Source organism: Lepus europaeus, chromosome 10, assembly GCF_033115175.1.
Source record: "Lepus europaeus isolate LE1 chromosome 10, mLepTim1.pri, whole genome shotgun sequence".
Classification (NCBI taxonomy): domain Eukaryota; kingdom Metazoa; phylum Chordata; class Mammalia; order Lagomorpha; family Leporidae; genus Lepus; species Lepus europaeus.
The window spans coordinates 110,663,410-110,683,153 of record NC_084836.1 but is presented as its reverse complement, the minus strand read 5'-3'; the positions used below and the strand labels follow the sequence as shown (position 1 = coordinate 110,683,153).

The 19,744-nt window shown below is 53.4% G+C and overlaps 1 protein-coding gene across 2 annotated transcripts in view; it reads right to left on the bottom strand.

Annotated features, from left to right (window-relative positions):
* TOX2 (TOX high mobility group box family member 2) overlaps positions 1–19,744 on the bottom strand; it is a 132,600-nt gene that overhangs the window by 73,047 nt on the left and 39,809 nt on the right. For both annotated transcript variants that reach the window (XM_062202363.1, XM_062202364.1), the window contains exon 2: positions 6,821–6,886. In XM_062202363.1, the coding sequence (XP_062058347.1) occupies positions 6,821–6,886 (66 nt within the window). The remainder of the gene's footprint in view (positions 1–6,820; positions 6,887–19,744) is intronic.

Sequence of the window (19,744 nt, the reverse complement as noted above, 5' to 3'; positions counted from 1 at the left end):
AGTTTTGCTAGATGGTGTTAATTTGCCTCCTGAGTTGTTAAACCATGTACTCCCTGCCCCACCCCCAACAATGCATAAAATGCCTGGTTCCCCACAAGAACGCCAACAGAGAGGTAGCAAACTGTTAGGTTTTTATTAATCTCAGAGGTGCAAAATGGTAGGTTTTTTAAAAGTTATTTATTTGGGTTGGAGAAAGAAGGGGGCAAGCACGCGCACACACACACACACACACAAGCGGGGAGAGAGAGCGAGCTTCCATCCACTACTTCATTCTCTATATCCAATTGCCTGCAACAGCTGGTGCTGGGTGGAGGCCAAAGCTGGGAGCTGGGAGCTGAGAACTCAACCCAAGTCTCCCATGTCAGGGGCAGGAACCCAGTGACCTGAGCCAGCACCTGCCGCCCCCTAGAGCCTGTGTTAGCAGGAGGCCGGTATCAAGAGCCAGAGCTCTAAGCTGAACCCAGGCGCGCTGATGTGAGATGTGGGCGTCCTACCCAGCATGTAACTGCGAGGCTAAGGGCCCGTCCCCCAAGTGCAGCTTTACTTTGTTTCTCGATGAACCCGTCCTAGCACTTGTCCACAAATGGAAGGTCCACCTATTTCCTTTCCTTGGCCCATATCTCCTTCCCTTTTCTCCACCAGGGTTTTGGATGGATTTGCAGGAATTCTTCAGTTATTCTGGTGGTTGATCCTTCGATTATGCTGTGGTTGATAATATTTTTGCCCAATGTATCATTGGTCTTTTTGATTTTACTTACGTTGTTTTGGTCACATCAGTCTGTGGTCAATTTTTTCAGTCTTTCCTTCGGAGGTTTGAGTGCTAGAAATGCCTTCCTCACTCGAAAGCCACAAAGCATAATTCAAAGTCTGCCCCGCTGCTGTCTTTTATGGTTTCCTTGAGTCTATTTACATCATTGATTAATTTAAAATGGATCCTTTGACAAGGAAGGAGCTGTGCAGCCAACATCATTTTTCTCTCCTTGGGTTCTGTGACTCCACGTTCTCCTCCTCCTTCCCATCAGTGCCCCAGTCTTCCACTCCTTTTCTACTTTACCCTCATATGCCAGAGCTCAGCACCAGAGTCATCAGTGCCCCACCAGTCTCCTCTTCCCTCTCTCTCCACGAATCTCACCCACTCCTAAGGATTCAATACCAGGACTTCCAAATGCATTGCTCCTGTGAGCTCTAGACTCTTGCTTGGATGAGCATCTTAAATGAAACATGTCCAAGTTTGACCTTATCAAATCTGTACCTCTCCAGGCCTTCCCAGGGCAGACAATGGCACCACCAGGAGGAATTAAGATCTTGAAAGGCAGTTACAGAGGGAGAGAGAGGGAGAAGCAGAGACAGAGAGAGAGATCCTCCATCCACTTGTTCTCTCCCCACATGTCCACAACAGCCAGGGCTTGGCCAGACCAAAGCCAGGAGCCAGGAACTTCCTCTGGGTCTCCCACGTGTACAAAGGGGTCCAAGTGCTAGGCCATCTTCTGCTGATTTCCCAGGGGCACTAGCAAGGAGCTGGACCGGAAGTGGAGCATCCGGGACTCGAACAAATGTCCACAAGGGGATGCTAGCGTCACAGGTGGTGGCTTTACCCACTGCACCACAACGCTGGAATAACTTTTAATGCTCTCTAACACAGCAGGATGGCAATGGTTGACAGCAATGATACAGTTAAATATACTTCAAGAGGTTTGTGGAAAATGGAATTAAAAAATTATTTTGTACCAAAATATTTTAATTCCATTTTCTATGAGCTTTTTGAAGTACCCTCATATATTTCAAAATAGTTAGTAGAGAGGACTTTTAATATTCCCAGCACAAACAAGTGATAAATATTTGAAGTGATGGGTACTCTTGTTATCCTTGTGTGATCATTACACATTGTACACAAGTATTGAAATGTCATCCTGTGCCCATAAGTAAGTCCAATTACTATGTCTCCATGGGAAAAAATATTGTAAAAAAGGATTGAAAGTAAAAGAAAGTGACACCACCCCCACGCTAGGAACAGGCTCACACTCAGAGCCTGGTGTCACCCATCAATCCATCGCTCTCTCCCTTTCACGGTCAATACCTACAACTTTATTTCCAAAACACATCTCAGATCCTTCTGCTTCTTCCCGCCTGCTCTACCTCTACCGTAACCTAGGACCCCAGCAGCCTCCACTAGGGCGATGACCACACCCTCCCAGCTGGTCTCCCAGCATTCGCTCTTGCCACCGAGAGCTTTGAAAACAGCAAACTTGATCATGCTATCCCATCTCCCTCGATCTCACCTCTACTCTGTCTCTCCCTGTTACAAGCACACACGCCTTCAATGGTTCTTGGGAAAAATCCTGACAGCTTTAGCAGTCAGAATTAAAAGCCATGCACATGGCACGCGGCCCCCACCCCCTGCCAGGAAAACAGCAATGAAGGGACATTGGCAGCATGGCTGAAGGGACAAGTAGGCACTTGTTGGTGACATCCAGGGCAGAGCTGCGGCTGAGCACCAGGGGCCAGCAGAGCTCCTCTCCATGGCCCCAGCGTTACCTCTGGTGACAAAAACAAGGAACCTGCATTGCAGCTGGTTTTCCCAGTCGGCATACTCTTGGGTTAGATTCCCTCGAAGCAGAGTCTGCGACAGGGCTTCCTATGAAAAGAGAGGGGTGGAGCTCAGCGAGGACGTGGGCTCAGCTGGGCCTTGCTACAGTCAGCCAGAGCTCCATGGGAAGGCCCCTTGAGAAAAGGGACTCTGCTCCGAGACACCCCTGGCCCCCTCCCTGCTCAGGGTTCCCACCTGGCAGTGGCCGAGTCCCTGAGAAGGGCAGCTGTGAGTAGTTAGCAGCTCCACCAGCAGCCGGACGACAGGTACCCCAGCCTGTTAGAGAGGCTTGGGGCCCCAAGCCCTCCTTGGTTTCTCAGAGCACCCTGGAGGCAGGCAATGCCCGCCCATTGCACAGGAAACTGACATCCCTTGCACAGGGGCATCTGGCCCCTGCTGGGCACGGCAGACCTGGACTCTGGATCCTGCCAGCTGGGGCAGAGCCCACTTGTTTTCTCCTTCCCCTTATTCCAGGAAGAAGGATCCTGGATCACACAACCAGGAACTAGCAATCCCAGCAAACCCTGGACAGAATCTGCTCTCACTGGGGGAAGGGCCATCTGCCCCAGGCACCCTGTCTCCAGGTGCCGCTGATGGGCTGCAGCCCTGGCAAGTGGGGCAGAAAATCGTCCCGGGGCAGGGTGGGGGGTATGGCAATGCATGAGTGCTAATGGGAGCTGTGCAAGGGATTTTGGGGAGGCCTGCAAAAGCCACACTGCGAAGCATGTACTTGCAAAAGAGACCTGAAGTCCCTAAGGGCCGGTTTGAAAGCTTTTAAAGAAGGCACACGTTTCCAAGTCAAGAAGAGGCTGTTTGGGGGGAAGTACTCCATTAAGGGGGCCTTGTGGCGCAGCAGGTGAAGCCACTGCTGGAGGTGCCACCTCCCACATTGGAGTGCTGCTTCAAGGCCCAGCACCTCTGCTTGCAATACAGCTTCCGGCCGACATATCTGGGGGTGGGGGTGGGGTGGGCAGGGGGCAGTGGGTGATGATGGAAGAGCTTGAGTGCTCCCCTGGGATGGACTCTTGGACTTCTGACCCAGCCCCAGCTATTGGGGACATTTGGGGAGTGAGCCAGTAAATGGAAGTGCTGTGTGTGTACGTGTGTGTGGCTCTGCATTCAAGCAGGTGATTATGGACGCAAATGCTTTCCAGAAATGGCTCCCCACTCCTAACCAGATCTTGTACATAGTAGATGTCCAATAGGCACTGCAAATGAGCAAGCTTCACATTTAACCACTTTTACAGAGTTCTCAGCCACGTGGAGAGCTGAATGCTGCATGGGCTGTGGGGCCTTCGTTGAACCCACGCGGCCACATATTTATGTCGATCCTTCAGGAGCTGGGACAAGCTGCTTCCTGCAGTCGGTGAGCAGACCCCGTGAGAGGCACGCATGTGTGTGTGCAGGTGCGAGTTCAAGCAGGCACTCCAGGGGGAAGACGGGGAGGAAACACACAGACGTTTTCCCACTAGAGACTTAGAAGCTGGCAGAGTCCCACCAAGCCAAGGGAGCCATAGGAACTGGAAGAATTTAAGTCCTTTCTCATCAAAATCAGCATGAACTACCTCCATGTGTTTTCCACACGTGGTAGTTTGTGCGTTGCAGGCCCTCCTGTCGTGAGGTACAGTCTCTTTCCCCGTGACTGGCTTGATCAAGGGACTGAGCCGCAAGAATCATCTGCAGGTCCAAACCTAAACCTCAGGAGGTCTTGCAGCTCTGCAACCCTTCTCCCACCACATGAACAAGCTGAGGCCGGCCTGCTGGAGGGGGAGAGACCAAGTGGAGCAGGACGAGCGCCCCCACCCCCAACCTACCACACTGACTCCAGTGCTCCTAGCTGGGACCAGAAGAGTCACCTAGCAGAACCCAGCCAAACTGCCAACCCCTGGGATCATGAACTAGGCAAGCATCTTGCTCTCCACCACGACATTCTAAGGTATTTGTTATGCAGCAAAAACTCACTGACGCACTATAGGAAGTCTCCATTGCAGCTGTACAACTCACTCCCATGAAGACGCCATCTGGTAGACCTGAGAATCCTGATGTCAACTGCATAAAGCCCTAAATTAGGAAGACCCTCTGGGTGACAGCACAGAAGACTGGGAAGGACCCTCAGGAAGTCCAACCACCTGGTTCCACTGTCAGGAAAACTGGATTTCAGACAGAGAAGGGATCACACTCACTCATGGTGCAGATATTTCCTGAGTGTCTGCTTTGTGCCAGATACTGGGCCCCCCTGGGCCACACAGCAGTGGATATGAGACTAGAATCTTCTCTCATGGAGGTCACGGTCTAGCATGGAAATCAGACATTAGCCAAGATAGATATGTGGAAAACGACAGTAACTAATGCCAGGGATTCAAACGACCAGGTGCCATCAGAGAGAATCAGGGGAGGGGACCTCATCGGATTGGGAGGGTCACCTTCGAGGGAGGGGACATTCAGGCTGAAGAGGGTTACAGCAGCGTTTGGTGGGAATGGGGCCCTGAACAGGCAGGGCAAGGTGAGGCTGTGCAGCGTCTCTGAGCCCCAGCCACACAGCTGTGAGCCACCTGGGCTGTCGGCCAGCAGCCCTCAGCCTCAGTTCCACCAAACAACCGCTGAGAAGGCGCTTTGAGATCTGAGAAGCTGTGGGAGAGCAGTCGAGATGGTTGCCGTGCGTGGCTTGGCAGGGGCTTGGTTTGTCCTGGGTCTCCTCTCCCAGGGACTGCACTCCTCTCTGCCTAAGACCACAGAGGCCACTGGGTCCCACTTTCCAATAGAGTCTGAGCCAGCGCTGACCACACCACAGGACGGCTCAGGCCGCCAGCGCTCCCCGTGCTGACACAGTGCATTTGCAGGTTGTGGGAAGGCCCAGGTGGGATACTCAGGGGTAGGTCTGTGCTTGAGGCAACCCCATTTCCAGGTTGATTACGGACCACAGAACCACTTCAGAGTGGGCTACCAAAATGACGACCCACAGGGCTGGCGCTGTGGTTCAGGAGGCCAAGCCACTGCCTACAACACCGGTATCTCATATGGGCGCTGGTTCAAGACTCAGATGTTCCACTTCTGACCCACTCCCTGCTAATGCACCTGGGAAAGCAGCAAAAGATGGCCCAAGTGCTTGGGCCACTGCCACTCATGTGGGAGACCTGGAAGAAGCTCCTGACTCCTGGATTCAGCTTGGCACAGCCCTGGCCACTGCAGCTTTTTGGGGAGTAAACCAGCACATGGAAGATCTCTCTCTCTCTCTCTCTCTCTCTCTCTCTGTAACTCTGCCTTTCAAATAAATTTTTTAAAAATGACCACCTGCAGGACCTGAGCCTGTCTCGCTGGCTGACACAGCCAGAGCCACACGAGGCAGCTCTGCCGCGACAGCAGCACGGCGCGCACACAGGGACTGGCCAGGGACGGGCATGCTGGCAGCCCCAGCGCAGGGACCCTCACACAGCCGGGGACAGGGAGCAGCCATGCAGCGGAGCTTCCGTGCACCCCTAGCCCCGAGACTGCAGCATCTTCCGCGCTGGCCATGCTCCCCAAGGCCCCGGCCACACATTACTCACCTATGGCCTGTCACAGAGCAAGGCACGTAAACAGCTGTGAGGGTTCTCGCTGGCATCACATTGTGCAGTGAGGACCCTACCCCGGCCCTCAGCCAGAAGGCAGAACCCTCCCCTGGCCCTCGGCCCCCGCAGTGAGGACTCTCTAGGGTATCACGATCTACACTGAGGAAGCTCCCAGCTCAGAGAAAAGAACTCTGCAGAGAGCAGGGTCAGTAGAAAACCTGATTTCTGTGCATGCCTGGGCATGGGGACCTCACAGGCAGCCTCTGCTCTCCTCCCTTGGTGCCCTGTCTACTGCCCTCCCGGGGCCATGCCCTGCTCCAGGTGGGCAGGAGAGCCCTGCGTGACTACATAGGGAGCGCGTCTCTGTGGGGGCTGCACAGTGGTGAGGCAGGTGGCATCAGGGAACACGGGACACCTCTGCTCACTGCTGCTGAAAACCTCCCTCTGAGCCTGGGGAACACAGCCCAGGCGTTCCCAGCTCCATGAGGGTCACTGATGTCCACTCCAAGCCAGAGAACACTGCAGCCCCACTTTGATCATCCCTTTCAAAGGCACTCAACTGGGAATCGTGACCGCTGTGACGGAGGACAGTCATGGGCTGTGTCCGCCCCCTTCACTCCAGGAGCAGCCCGGCTTCAACCAGCCCCACGCTTAGCCCCTGGCCTGGGGAGGACAGGGAACCCACCTGGCTGGTTGACAGGAGCTCTGGGTTTCCGTCACTCATCCCCACGTAGGCACTGTCACCATCAAACTAGAACAGAGAGAGAGAGAGAGAGAAGCAGCTCTGATTAAACTGTTCCTGAAGCGGCACCAGGAAAAGCCACTGCAGGTCAGGGTACCGAGGGCACTGGGAGGGAGGGGCTGTGGGCCCACAGAGGCCAAGGTTGGAGCCCAGGATGCCCCAGGCCCCATTTTAGCAGGGCTTCTTCTAGGGTGGAGGTGCAGCCCCTGTTCCAGGAACCCCAAGGGCTTGAGCTGCATTGTTATTCACACTTAGAGCAAAGTGTGCTCTCTACACCTTGTCTGTAGACACAGGCAGGCTGCCTTGTCAGGTACTGAAACTCCCATGCCCCAGAAGTATGCAAACATCTTCTGTGGCCAAAATGATGTTCAGGGGACCACTGGGACTGGACTCCCGCGTGCCTGGGAACACTGAGATCTCCAAGCCTGAGGTCCCGAGAGTCTACCCCAGCCGTGCTGTCTGACTGTTACCATCCTAAATGGCTGTACCCACCCACCCACCCCATCCTCATCCCGCAGGGCACCCTGGCCATGTGCAGGGAGTGCTGTGTTAGGAACCACCAGCAGGAATTACAATCCTGTGTTCAGAGAAGCAGGTGTAGAGAGAAATGTGGGCTCCGAGGCCACGGGCTCCTTCTGTGTCCTGATGTGTGGTCTGAGCTAGTGTGCAAACACTGGAGGCTCCTCATCTGCCCAGTGGGGTGACGGCAGTGGGCCCCATGCTGTAAACTCCTGCAGTGGACAGCACTGGACTCTCGGGCATCTCAGGCAGCAGTCCCCAGACATGCCATCAGGCAAGGGCTCACCGCATGTGGTCTCTCAGGGGGTCCCTTTGGGGAAAAATCTATAGGGTGAAGGGAAGCAAGACAGGGCAGTGGCCAGAGCGAATCAAGGATGCAGCTTCTGCTGGACACTTGCATCCCTCGGATGCCCTGGGACATGCATTGCTCTGCAGAGTTAGTCAGGCCTTGAAACTAAAGGCAAGGAGACCCTGCAGGCCAGGCAGGCTGGTTGTGGGCTGTGGGCCACCCCGCAGGGGCCCCCATTTGGTGAAGAGCAGCCCTCAGAGAATGACACTGGCTGCCAGCCACCAGCAGGCAGCGCTCACGGCGGGAGGCAGACGGCTTGAGTGGGCGGGTCCAGAGTGGGACACCAGCGGCAGTCACTTTACTTTAATTACACAATTGATAGGCACAAGGTGCAAAATTCCAAAACTATGGAAAGCAACACTGCCTACCCCATCTGCTGCCCTCCCCGGAGACCCCCAGGTCCCCCAGATTTCCAAATCCCTTCAGAGGTGGTCTACATCACGTGAGCGGGCTCTGAAAGGTAAGTCTATGTCCGTGCAAAATACGGAAATCAATGCGTGGATTTTCCATTCCCATGTTTGCCACGTCCTGAAGACACTGTGTAGGATTTCAAGTCGTCTCTTTCACACCGACGACAGCACACTAGACACACCGCTTGCACTAGAGTGCTGTCTCTGTAACACGCCTCGGGAAGGGTTTCACATCTTTCTCCCAGGACCCAGCATTCCACAGATGTAGCCAACGTATGTGAGCAGTCGAGGCTCCCGGGCAGCTGAGTGGCTTGCAGCCTCCAGCTGCTCCAACATTGCTCCCAGAAGGCTCTGTACCTTCGTCAGCTAGCGTGGCCTGATTGATCAGCTGGGCTCACTGTGCGAGCAGATTTTCTGCTGGACCCACTCAGACATGTTTTTGTGATTGACAGCCATCACCATGGGGACCTTGCGGAGGTTTTAAACGTCCTCACTCCCACAGCCGTGCTTGAGGGCTTGGCTCACACCCTGCCCGCAGAGAGACTTCACTCAACAAGCGCCTCGGAGGCAGCCCCTACCCCCGGCTCTGAGAACCACCTGCCCCTGCCCGCCGTGCCCTCGCTGAGCCCTGCATTTCCTCAGCTTACTTGTTATTCTACAGCCCCTTTTGCCTTGTGGCATGCTCAAGAATTTACTTTTTTTAATAGAATTAAATTTGTTAAAGATTTATTTATTTATTTGAAAGGCAGAGTTTCAGAGAGGCAGAGGCAGAGAGACAGAGCGGTCTTCCATCCGCTGGTTCACTCCCCAGTTGGCCTCAATGGCCAGAGTTGGGCCAATCTGAAGCCAGGAGCCAGGAGCTTCTTCTAGGTCTCCCACACGGGTGCAGGGGCCCAAGGACTTGGCCCATCTTCCACTGCTTTCCCAGGCCACAGCAGAGAGCTGGATCAGAAGTGGGGCAGCCGGGACGGGAACCGGCACCCGTATGGAATGCCATAGCACCAGCCCCAATAATCTACTTATTAATCATGTTCATTGCCTGCAGTTGGAGTCCTCCTGCTGAAATAAAGGCTCCTGGAGTCAAGGATTGGGTCGATCCATCCATGGATGCCTCCCAGCTCCTAAAACAGTGCCTGACCCAGAGTAGATAGTCAAGAAATGTTTGCAGGGGCCGGCGCTGTGGCGTGGCAGGTAAAGCCTCCACCTGCAGTGCCGGCATCCCATAGGGGCTCTGGTTTGAATCCTTTCTGATACAGCTCTCTGCTATGGCCTGGGAAAGCAGTAGAAGATGGCCCAAGTCCTTGGGTTTCTGCACCCGCATGGGAGACCCAGAAGAAACACCTGGCTCCTGGCTTAGGATCGGCGCCGCTCTAGCCATTGTGGCCATGTGGGGAGTGAACCAGCAAATGGAAGACCTCTCTCTCTTTCGGTCTCTGCCTCTCTCTAACTGCCTTTCAAGTAAATAAATAAAGCTTTTTTAAAAAAAAAAGTGTTTGCTGCACAAACGAATGATTGAATGAATGAAGACGTCACTACAACATTCACATTGTCTCTTTTTTTTTTTTTTTTTTTGACAGGTAGAGTTAGACAGTGAGAGAGAGAGACAGAGAGAAAGGTCTTCCTTCCATTGGTTCACCCCCTAAATGGCCGCCACGGCCAGAGCGCTGTGCTAATCCAAAGCCAGGAGCCAGGTGCTTCCTCCTGGTCTCCCGTGTGGGTGCAGGGCCCAAGCACTTGGGCCATCCTCCACTGCCTTCCCAGGCCACAGCAGAGAGCTGGACTGGAAGAGGAGCAACCAGGACAGAATCCGGCACCCCAACTGGGACTAGAACCCTGGGGTGCCAGGGCCGCAGGTGGAGGATTAGCCTAGTGAGCTGCGGCGCCTGCCTCTCCCTCTTTTTTTTTTTTAAGATTTATTTTTATTTATTTGAAAGAGTTACAGAGAAAGGCAGAGACAGAGAGAGGGGTCTTCCATCTTCTGGTGCACTCCACAAATGGCTGCAATGGCTATAGCTGAGCTGATCTGAAGCCAGGGGCCAGAAGCTTCTTCCGGGTCTCCCACGTGGGTACAGGGGCGCAAGGACTTGGGCCATCCTCCGCCACTTTCTCAGGTGCACTAGCAGGGACCTGGATCAGAAGTGGAGCAGCCAGGACTCGAATCAGGGTCCATATGGGATCCTGGAGTGGCAGGCTGGGGCTTTTATCCTCCACATTGCCTCTTACCAAACCTGTCTTCCTGTCTAGGTTCCACCCAAGTGCCTCCTTGACATGGGGAGGGACTGAGTTCCGTGGTGACTGCTGTGCTGCCCAAAGATAAGGACAATGCCATACCTGGTGTGGATGCTGATCCCAAATGCAAGGCTTCACCCACCACACTGCACCCGGAGCTAATGCTGCAAGGCCCTGCTTAGGGGCCACCTCCTCTGAGAGGCCCACCAAGCTCTAGCCTCCCCTGGCTGCCTCTCTTACAACAGACTCTTTCCACATTTGTCATTTGTCCCAGAGTGGCAGCAATGTAGATGCTGGAATGTGTCCTGGTCACTCTGAATGCCCCAGCACCTGGCACAGGCATTAGGAACAGAGCTGTGAATGGGGCTGGGTCGGGGACCTTGAAACAAAAACTCCTGGCTACTGGTAGATGTCACCATGGCCACTGAGGACTTGGATAAAAGTAAAACTTATTTTAAAAATGATAAATGATTTATACATATATTCTAATGGAAAGAATAATTGGAAATGGAGAGGGACTAAGTTTAATGAGATATCTGAACTATAAAGCAACATTTCTTAAACAATATTATATTGGTTAAAAGTATCAAATACGTATCAAAGGAGCAGAGGGAATGATGATCCGCCAAACCTTGGTGACAGCCATCATTTCCCAAATGTTGGCTGGGACAGGGCCACCATGAAGCCAGGGGCCACTGATGTGCAAAGCGGGCAATCGATGCACATTTGGTAAATGAACAAACATCTCTCTGGCACTGAGCAAAATGCTTCCCATAAAATACTTCAATTAATCCTCACAACAGAGCAATGAGGAAAGCATTCGTTTCCCTGTGTCAAAGCAAGGAAACTGGTCAGGGGCAGGCATTTAGCCTAGCAGTGACATGTCTCACATCAGAGAGCCGGGTCTGCCTGATTTCAGTTTCTTGCTAATGCACACCCTGGGAGGCAGCAGGTGATGGCTCTAGTTATTGGGTTCCTGCCACCCACATTGGAGACCAGGATGGAGTTCCTGGTTGCCAGTTTCAGCTCAGCCCAGTCCTAACCTTGGAGATATTTGGGGATGAAAAAGCGGATAGGATCAGTCTGCTTGCCTGCCTGCCTCTCTCCCCCCACCCCCCGCCCTCTGTCTCTCAAACAAATTAATTAATAATAACAATAAATGAAAAGCAAGGAAACAGGTGTAGAGAGGATAAGTAGGGACTCCAGGGTCATTTATTTTCTTTTGCTCTGTCTTTCCCATGGGGCTCAAGCTCCCTAATGGATCTTTCCACACAATGAACAATTAGCCCAGGGCCTGGCATCTAACAGGTGCTTGCTAAGTGTGTGTTAGAGACCAGGGAGAAGCAGGAACTCCCCACACTGAGCAGTTGGCAATGGTCTTGGAGATGGGGGTGGGAAACCCTGGATTTTGCAGGAGGGAGTGTTGGGGGCAGGCATGGGGGAGGGGCAGTAGAGCCCATGAGGTCCCCAGAGCTTACTCATTCACTTGTCTGTTCAGCCAACATCGAGAAAGCTGCTACATGGTGCAGCGAAGCTCACTTTGGGCTCTCAAGGAGGACTTGAGAAGTCAGCATAGGTGTCCGGGGAGGTCCTGGGTCTGCCTGAGGTCCGTTGCCCTGGGGGCCTTGCACGGGGTCCTGGAGCAGGCCAAGCAGCCCTGTACAGAGCCCCACAGGCAGAAAGGGAGGGCCTGGCTCTGCCCATCTCTGCCAGGGCTCCACTATGCCAGAGCCCACGGAGGGAGGGAGGCAGGAAGGGGTGTGTGAGGGGAGCCCTGAGGGCTCCTGGGCTTTGGGCTTCCAGGGCACTGAGGCACAGGCCTCACTCCTTCTTCCCCTCCTCCTGCAAGACCTTCTGGGGGATGAACTTACAAGCCAAGGGGTCAGAGCTGCCTTTGCCCTCAAACACAGCAAGGCCACCTCCTCCTCGCGCGCACACCTGCACTGACCCCCACTAACGCAAAGGTATAGGACTGCACAAGTGTGCAGTCACACAGGCACCACAGACCTGAGCTGGTGTGGACCCGTGCTGCACACTGCACTGCAGCCGAGACAGCACTTAACCACACACACACACACCACGTCCACAGGTGACACACGCCAACACCAACAGTGCAAGCTTCTGTGTGCACATCTCAGGGACCCTGCACGTGACTGGGTGCAAGAACCCACAGCAGGCGCGTCTGGGAAAGGCAGGTGAACTCGCACACCGTGCACCTGCAACCGCAGGAATGCAGCTCCAAACAGCCACTGCATATGCATAGAGAGATGTGCAGAGGCACGTGGACTTCAATTCTGGGCAGATTTCACTGTGTATCAGTCCCTTAGTCAAAGGTCTTTTTTTCACCCACCCAACCTCTGTATTGCTTTAAAATGTAGGGGGAATAAATGGAGAGGGAACAACAGCCTAAGAATTTCCATGAAACGCCAGGAGAACATCCTTGTACACTGACTGGAATAGATTAATTTCCCCCATTTCATATTCTAATTATAATTCCTTTTCCCATTGCCATCTTCAGTCCTCATTACAGCTGGAAGATTGTTCTGCAGAAGCCAGGCCTTCATCTTCTCTTCCCAAGAGTTTTGTCATGGAAATGAGTTTTGGAATCGGAAAGAACCCATATTTTTGCAAATATCGAGTGTGTGGGGCTAACCCTTTCATGACAGCCACCGGGGACATGGCTCACAGAGGCTTGGACAGGGTCTGTCTCTCCCCACACTGTGTGGTCCCCTTAGGGACACATTCCTAGGCCCCTTCCCACCCCATCCAAGCACATGTTCCCCCAAAGTATTTTCTTAATATTTAAGGAAATGTAGTAAATAGGTAGCCAAGGTAAAAAGCCTCGATTTTAGAGAACCAGATTCCAGCTCCATCTGTGCCACCTTGGACAGGTTCCTTAACTGCTCCAAGCCTGTTTCTTCATTCGATGACCCACAGAGTCACTGATTCATGATGGGCACACTAAATACTTGTGGATGGACATATAAAGTGGCTGGTGGATGGACAGAAGAAAGGGAAGGAGAGAGTAATGGATGGCTGGTAGATGGATGGATGGAGGGATGATGGATAAGATGGATGATGGATGATGGGTGAATGGACAGATTATGGATGGGATGGGATGAGATGGGATGGGATGGCTGGCTGGATGATGGATGGCTGAATAGAGAATGGATGGATGGATAAATTAGTACTATCCAACAAAAACACAATTCAAGTCACAAATGTGAGTCACCTATTTAAATTTTAAACTTTCTGGTACCACAGTTTAAAAATTAAATATAGAAACATGTGAAATTAACTTCAATGACAGTTTAAGCCAATATGTTCACAATATTATGATTTCAACATGTTCTCAATATACAATTATTAATTATTAATAAATGGCTATTTGGTGGTATGGGCGAATGGAGGGATGAAGATGGGTGGTTGGGATGTAGAGACTGGATGGTTAGAATGAGGAGGGATGGATGGATGGATGGATGGACAGATGAGACAGGATGGCTGAGTGAGGCTGAAGAGACAGGTGTATGAAAAGGTGAGAGGGATGGTGGGTAAGACAGACAGATGCTTGGGACTGGTGTTTGGGATGCATGGATGGATGTCTGGATGGATGGTGCCTGGTGGAGCGCACAGGTGGAATGGGTGGGAGGGACAGTTAGGTGTGTGGATTTGTGAGCCTGGTACTTCCTCCTCACTCCATTTGCTCTTTCCCTGGACAATGTCATGGCTTCTCAGGGTCACATGTCACTCACTCTCAAATTCTCATCTTCAGCAAATTGCCTCCAGATTCCACAGCTTCCCCTGGGGGCCTCCCTCATTTACCCAGGAGCACCTCAGATTCAGCACATCCCAAACCGGACTCTTGACCTATGAATACACTTGCTCTCTCCCCAGCACTGCCGTCGTAAGAGAAGGCATCACCACCCTCACAGTCCCACCTCGGTACTCCTGTGTGACGGGACATGCCTTCTCTCCTACATCCCCGACTCTGTCATCCCCAGAAGCCTGCTGCTCGGCTTCCCCACCTCATCTTCAAATCCAGAGCTGGCACTAGGGACCCCTGGGCAAGCACATCACTCCTGGGATCAAATCTGCATCGCGTGGCCTTGCATCGGAGACTTCCATAACAGCGCAGCCCGAGTCTCGGCTCCGACAGCAGCCCAGTGCCGCACCCTCCGGCGCCCTTGCCTTCGCTTGCTGCCGCATCATGAGCCTGCAACACCCTCCTCCTCCCTTTCTCCACCCGCTGAAACCCAACCCTTGCTAGGTCTACCTTTTTTTCCGGGCTTGCTTTTACATCTCCAGATTCTTGGGCCCAACCTGAGAGCCTCCATCTAGAACTCAGCTTTGGACTTAATTCAGGTCTGTGATTCCTGAATCTGAGCGCCGGCGTCACCACTCACTGGCTGGGTGGCCCTGGGTCTAACTTTTCTCTGCCTTAGCGTCTCCACCTGTCCAACAGTAATAGTGGTGACTGTTTTTCCTACCTCATGACATTCTTGATGTCCTCTATCAGGTATGCGTTAACTTCTGTAACACAGTGCTTGCCAATGTTAACTATTTCTGATGGATGCTTAGTAAGTATTTTCTTCTATTATTATCATATGCTAAATTCATATCCTCTTATCAGCCTCACCCCACCTTGTCTGGCAGGGGCCTTGTCTCCCATGTCACTGAACAATTCTCCCAACTTTCCCTACCACATGCACATCACTCCCAGCCTGACTTCCTCTCCTTTCGTCTGAAGCTTCTCCCTCCTCCACCCCTCCACCTCAATCCTGTCGCTCTCATATCTTCTTCCCACTCTCTCTTGTACTGTCGTGGGCCTAAGCTACGATTCACACACGCTGAAGCCAAGTGACAGCAGGCAGTGCTTCTGTTGTATCACGCACAGAGGATCTGCCAAGCACCAAAGAACAGGCTCCCAGCAGTAACTGGGTCCTGTGGCTCCCCTCTGGGAACTCACATACGTGTCAACAAGTAATCACAAGGCACAGAAGAGTGGGGGCCACAGGGACTCCGAGTCACAGCCGTCACTCACGGGCTGATACCAGGCGAGTGTGTACTGTGTGCCAGACGCCAGACCAGCTGTAAGGACCAGGGCACAGCACCTCCCCTCAAGCAGCCCCGAGTCCTTTACAGGGGCTGTCAGCCAGGGCAAGAGAATAAAATCTCCTTAGTCTCCAAATCCGAGAAAGGAAAGCACGGAGTGGTGTTTGTGGCCATAACCCCAGGCTGCAAACAAGTAATCACAAAACCATCACAACGGGCCAGTGACAGCTGTGCAGACCCCCGGCCTGTGGAGGTCAAGTGATCAAGGTAACAAACAGCCTTAGCCCAGGAGCCACACGTGCACTTCCAGGGACGCCGGTCCCAGACCCTCCTGCTCCTGAGAGGCCCTGGTCCCAGGACTCCACACCCCCGAAACCCTGCCAAGCTGAGCTCTTGCTTCCCTTGCAAGCACTCGCTTTGCACCACGCGGAACTCAGCCTCGCGTTTCAGATATTAAATGCTGGCCTCTTCTTTGACATATGAGACAAGGGCTAGGACGAGCTCATCACAGGTAAGTAGGAGCAAGGAAGAGAATCTGTCAAGAGAAGCATCCTGAAAATGACTTGGAAACCGGATGCACTCGAGGCAGCTGGGGAAAGAGCAGGGAGCAGGATGTCCAAGGCTCCTGTACCCGTGGGCCAGTGAGCAGCCACTGTCCCAGAGCTGCCCCTTGCCATCTCACAGGGTGTCCCTGGAAACCTCCAGGCTGCCAGGACCAGACCCACTGCAGAGACGAGCAAGGTGAGGCTCGGGGTGCTGGGGAGCTTGCCCAAAGCTATCAAACCTTTCTGAACTTGGCCTTGGCCGCAGGTGCCCGAGCAACAGCTGTTCTGTAAGAGGTGCTGCTTCTCCCCTCCGTGCAGACACACAGATCAAAGACCACGGAGGCACGGCTCTGAGCCCAGCCAGTGACAGACACAGAGAGATGCGCATCACGGAGATCTGTGGAGGAAGCAATCAAAGCGTATCCACAGCTCCTGCCTGCCCCACTCCGGGCCGTGAGAACATTGTGCTGCACAGATAAAGCACGGCTCAAAAGACAGAAGCAGCGAACGTGGCAGCGGCAACTCAGGCCCTGCAGAGAGTGTGGTTTTATGTGGCAATCTCATGGGGAGATACACATCAGGACCAGAGAGAGGCTGGGGGAAGGGTTGAGGTAGGGGTAGGGGCAGGGGCACAGGGGCCTGTGCAAATGGAAGAGAGGCAGGAAGGGGGCATGGCCCTCTATGTACGGCCAGTTCCAGGCCACGTCCCCTTGCAGAAGTGAGAGAGCAGAGAAGTTACCTACATGGGTGCTGGTGCCAGGCTGTCTTGGTTCAAATCTGGGCATGTTGCTTTCAGTGTGTGACATTTTAAGATTGATTTATTTGAAAGTTAGAGAGTTAGAGAGAGAGAGAGAGAGAGAGAGAGAGAATCTGTTGGCCACTCCCCAAACAGCTGCAATGGTTGGGGCTGGGCCAGGCTGAAGCCAGGAGTCAGGAGCTTCATCTGGGTCTCCCAGGATGTTGACAGGAGCCCACGTACTTGGGCCATCCCCCAGACCACCAGCAGGGAGCTAGATTGGAAGTGGAGTAGCCGGGACATGAACCATCTCCTATATGGATGTATGCATCGCAGGTGGCAGTTTTACCGACTATGCCGTAACACGAGCCCCCCAGGTATTTTTTTTTTTTTTGAACCAAGTTATGTGTCTCAGTTTCCTCATCAGGAAAATGGGTATGGCTGCCATTTGGGTTCAGCTAGCACACAGGAAGTGCTGGGGACACTGCCCAGTAGACAGACAGCCCTGGAAAGCTGGGCGCTAATTCTCACTGGACGGCAGAGTCCTCACATCAGCCCTGTCAGGCTGCCACTACTTCTCCTCTTCTGTGGACAAAGGACCTGGACGTAGCTTCACACAAATCACCAAGGTCAAGTACGGGAAAGACTCTGGGTGCACGCCTCTGTGTGTAATGTGAAATAAAATTTGTAAATTAAAGTCTGTAAGAAAGTTCAGCTGAGAGCTGATTTTCCCCCCAGGGGTTAAGGTCTGTGCGTTGTTCCTGAAATACCAAACATCAAGTTTTCACTAAAAAAAATTTTTTTTCACCTGATGGGTGCTCCTGCTTTGCCAGATGTAACTTCCACTCCTATTCTGCCCAGGGCTTTGACTGAGGTCCAGAGAGGTTACGAGAGCTGCCCAAGACCACACAGCCAGGACACTCTCAGCCCAGTCCAAAGTCGAGGTCCCTGGCCTCCCTAAAGGCCCACCCTGGCTCCCCACCCCAAGTCCCCGCTGTGTGAAGTTGGGGGTAGGACCCGGTGACCTCACGGCTGTGGGCCTGGGGCATCGTCCTTGGGCGTGGCTTCTAGAATGATAAGATGTGGGATACACTGGGCTTAATGAAAATGTACTCTTAAAATGAATTTTACCTGTTTCTTGTTACTTTTTAAAGTGGCTACTAGAAAATTCTAAATCCTGGTTGTGGTTTGCATATATTCCTAGTGGGCAGTGCTGGTCTAGACGTTGTCCCAGACTCTGTCTACCCAGACTCGGAACCGCAGATATGGGGAACTGAGGCCTCAAAAAGGCCAGCCACTTGCTTAAGACACGGTCTGCTAAAGGGGCATTCACTCATTCAACAAACGTTAACAGAGGCCCTGCTATGTGTTCTGGGTATGGGAGCAAATTACGGACCCATTTCCCAGACCAGAGCTCTACTCGCAGGCCAGCTTGCAGGCTGGGCACCAGTGTGGTTGGGGTTCTGGCCTGGCTAAGTCATCCTGGAGACCAAGGAAGCTGGACCTGTCACAAGCCTGTCTCCCCATTCGGCCCTGCCACAGATCTCCTGGACTGCACACAGGAACTCTAGCTCCAACCAACAGCGGACCCACCTCCAGGAGTGCAGCATACCAGCTGGCTGAGCCGCCAAAGAGGTCCGATGGGCAAGACCTCCCTGTGAGCACAGCATGGTGGCCTGGCAGGCCGCTGTGTCTTCCCTGCTGCCACTGGTGGCCCACACATCGCCTACATGACCATGGATTCACGGCGAACATCATCCACGCGCTCAGCTCCATTTGAAAGCTGTTTGGAGCTCGCTCCCATGCCTGATTATAAATCTAATTGCACATTCCAAACTGACAAGCGCTCATTAAGCTTTAATTATGCACATGTTGTTTTCAACAAACATTTTCATTTGGCCGCTCTGAGGGGGAATGGCTCCAAGGGGGCTGCAGACCTGCTAGGGCGGGGCTGCAGGGAGCTGGGCAGGGAAGTGGGTCAGGGCATGGTCAAAGGGGGCCGGCCAAGGGCCAGGGCCCTGACCCCATCACGTTGGCCCCAGACTCCACCTGGGTCTTCACTGCAGGAGTATCCTCTATGCACGCCCTCAGCTGGTCCCTCTGCTTGCCCAAGCTGGTGCCAGCGGGCCTCTCTGGGGATGGGGAGGAGGATACACAGGGACCCACAGCCCCCACTGTAAAAAGGAGAACCCCCCCCACCAGAAGCAGGTGTCTTCAGAGCCTCCCACACCCTGTGACCAGAGACACCTTTCCCCAGCACATCTTCCCTCCACTTGTTCCTTGGCTCATTTATTTATTTATTTATTTTAAAGAAACTTTTTTTTTTATTTGACAGAGTTAGACAGTGAAAGAGAGAGAGACAGAGAGAAAGGTCTTCCTTTCATTGGTTCACCCTCCCAAATGGCCGCTAAGGCTGGAGCTGTGACGATCCAAAGCCAGGAGCCAGGTACTTCCTCCTGGTCTCTCACGCGGGTGCAGGGGCCCAAGCACTTGGGCCATCCTCCACTGCTTTCCCGGGCCACAGCAGAGAGCTGGACTGGAAGAGGGGCAGCCAGGACTAGAACCCAGCGCCCATATGGGATGCCAGCGCCGCAGGTGGAGGATTAACCAAGTGAGCCATGGCTCCGGCCCCTCCTTGGCTCATTTATCCCACAATTACTTACTGAGTACCCACAGGCTCAGGCAGTCAGTGGCCAGCAGGGGCCATGACAGACAAGGCCCCTGTGTGGCTCTGCACAGGCCACTCTCCTCCAAGCCATCTTCCTAGCTGTGAAAAGTCCAGATCCTTCACCGTGCACTCAAAGCACTTGAGGGTCAGACCACAGCAGGACTGCGGTACAGCGGCCAAGCTGGTTAAGCTGCCGCTTGGGGTGCCCACGGCCCCCATCAGAGTGCCTGGATTTGAGACCTAGTTCTGCTTCCGGTCAAGCTTCTTGCTAATGTGCCCCCTGGGAGGCAGCAGAGATGGCTCAAGTAGCTGGGTCTCTGCCACCCACGTGAGAGACCCAGATGGAGCTCCAGGTTCCT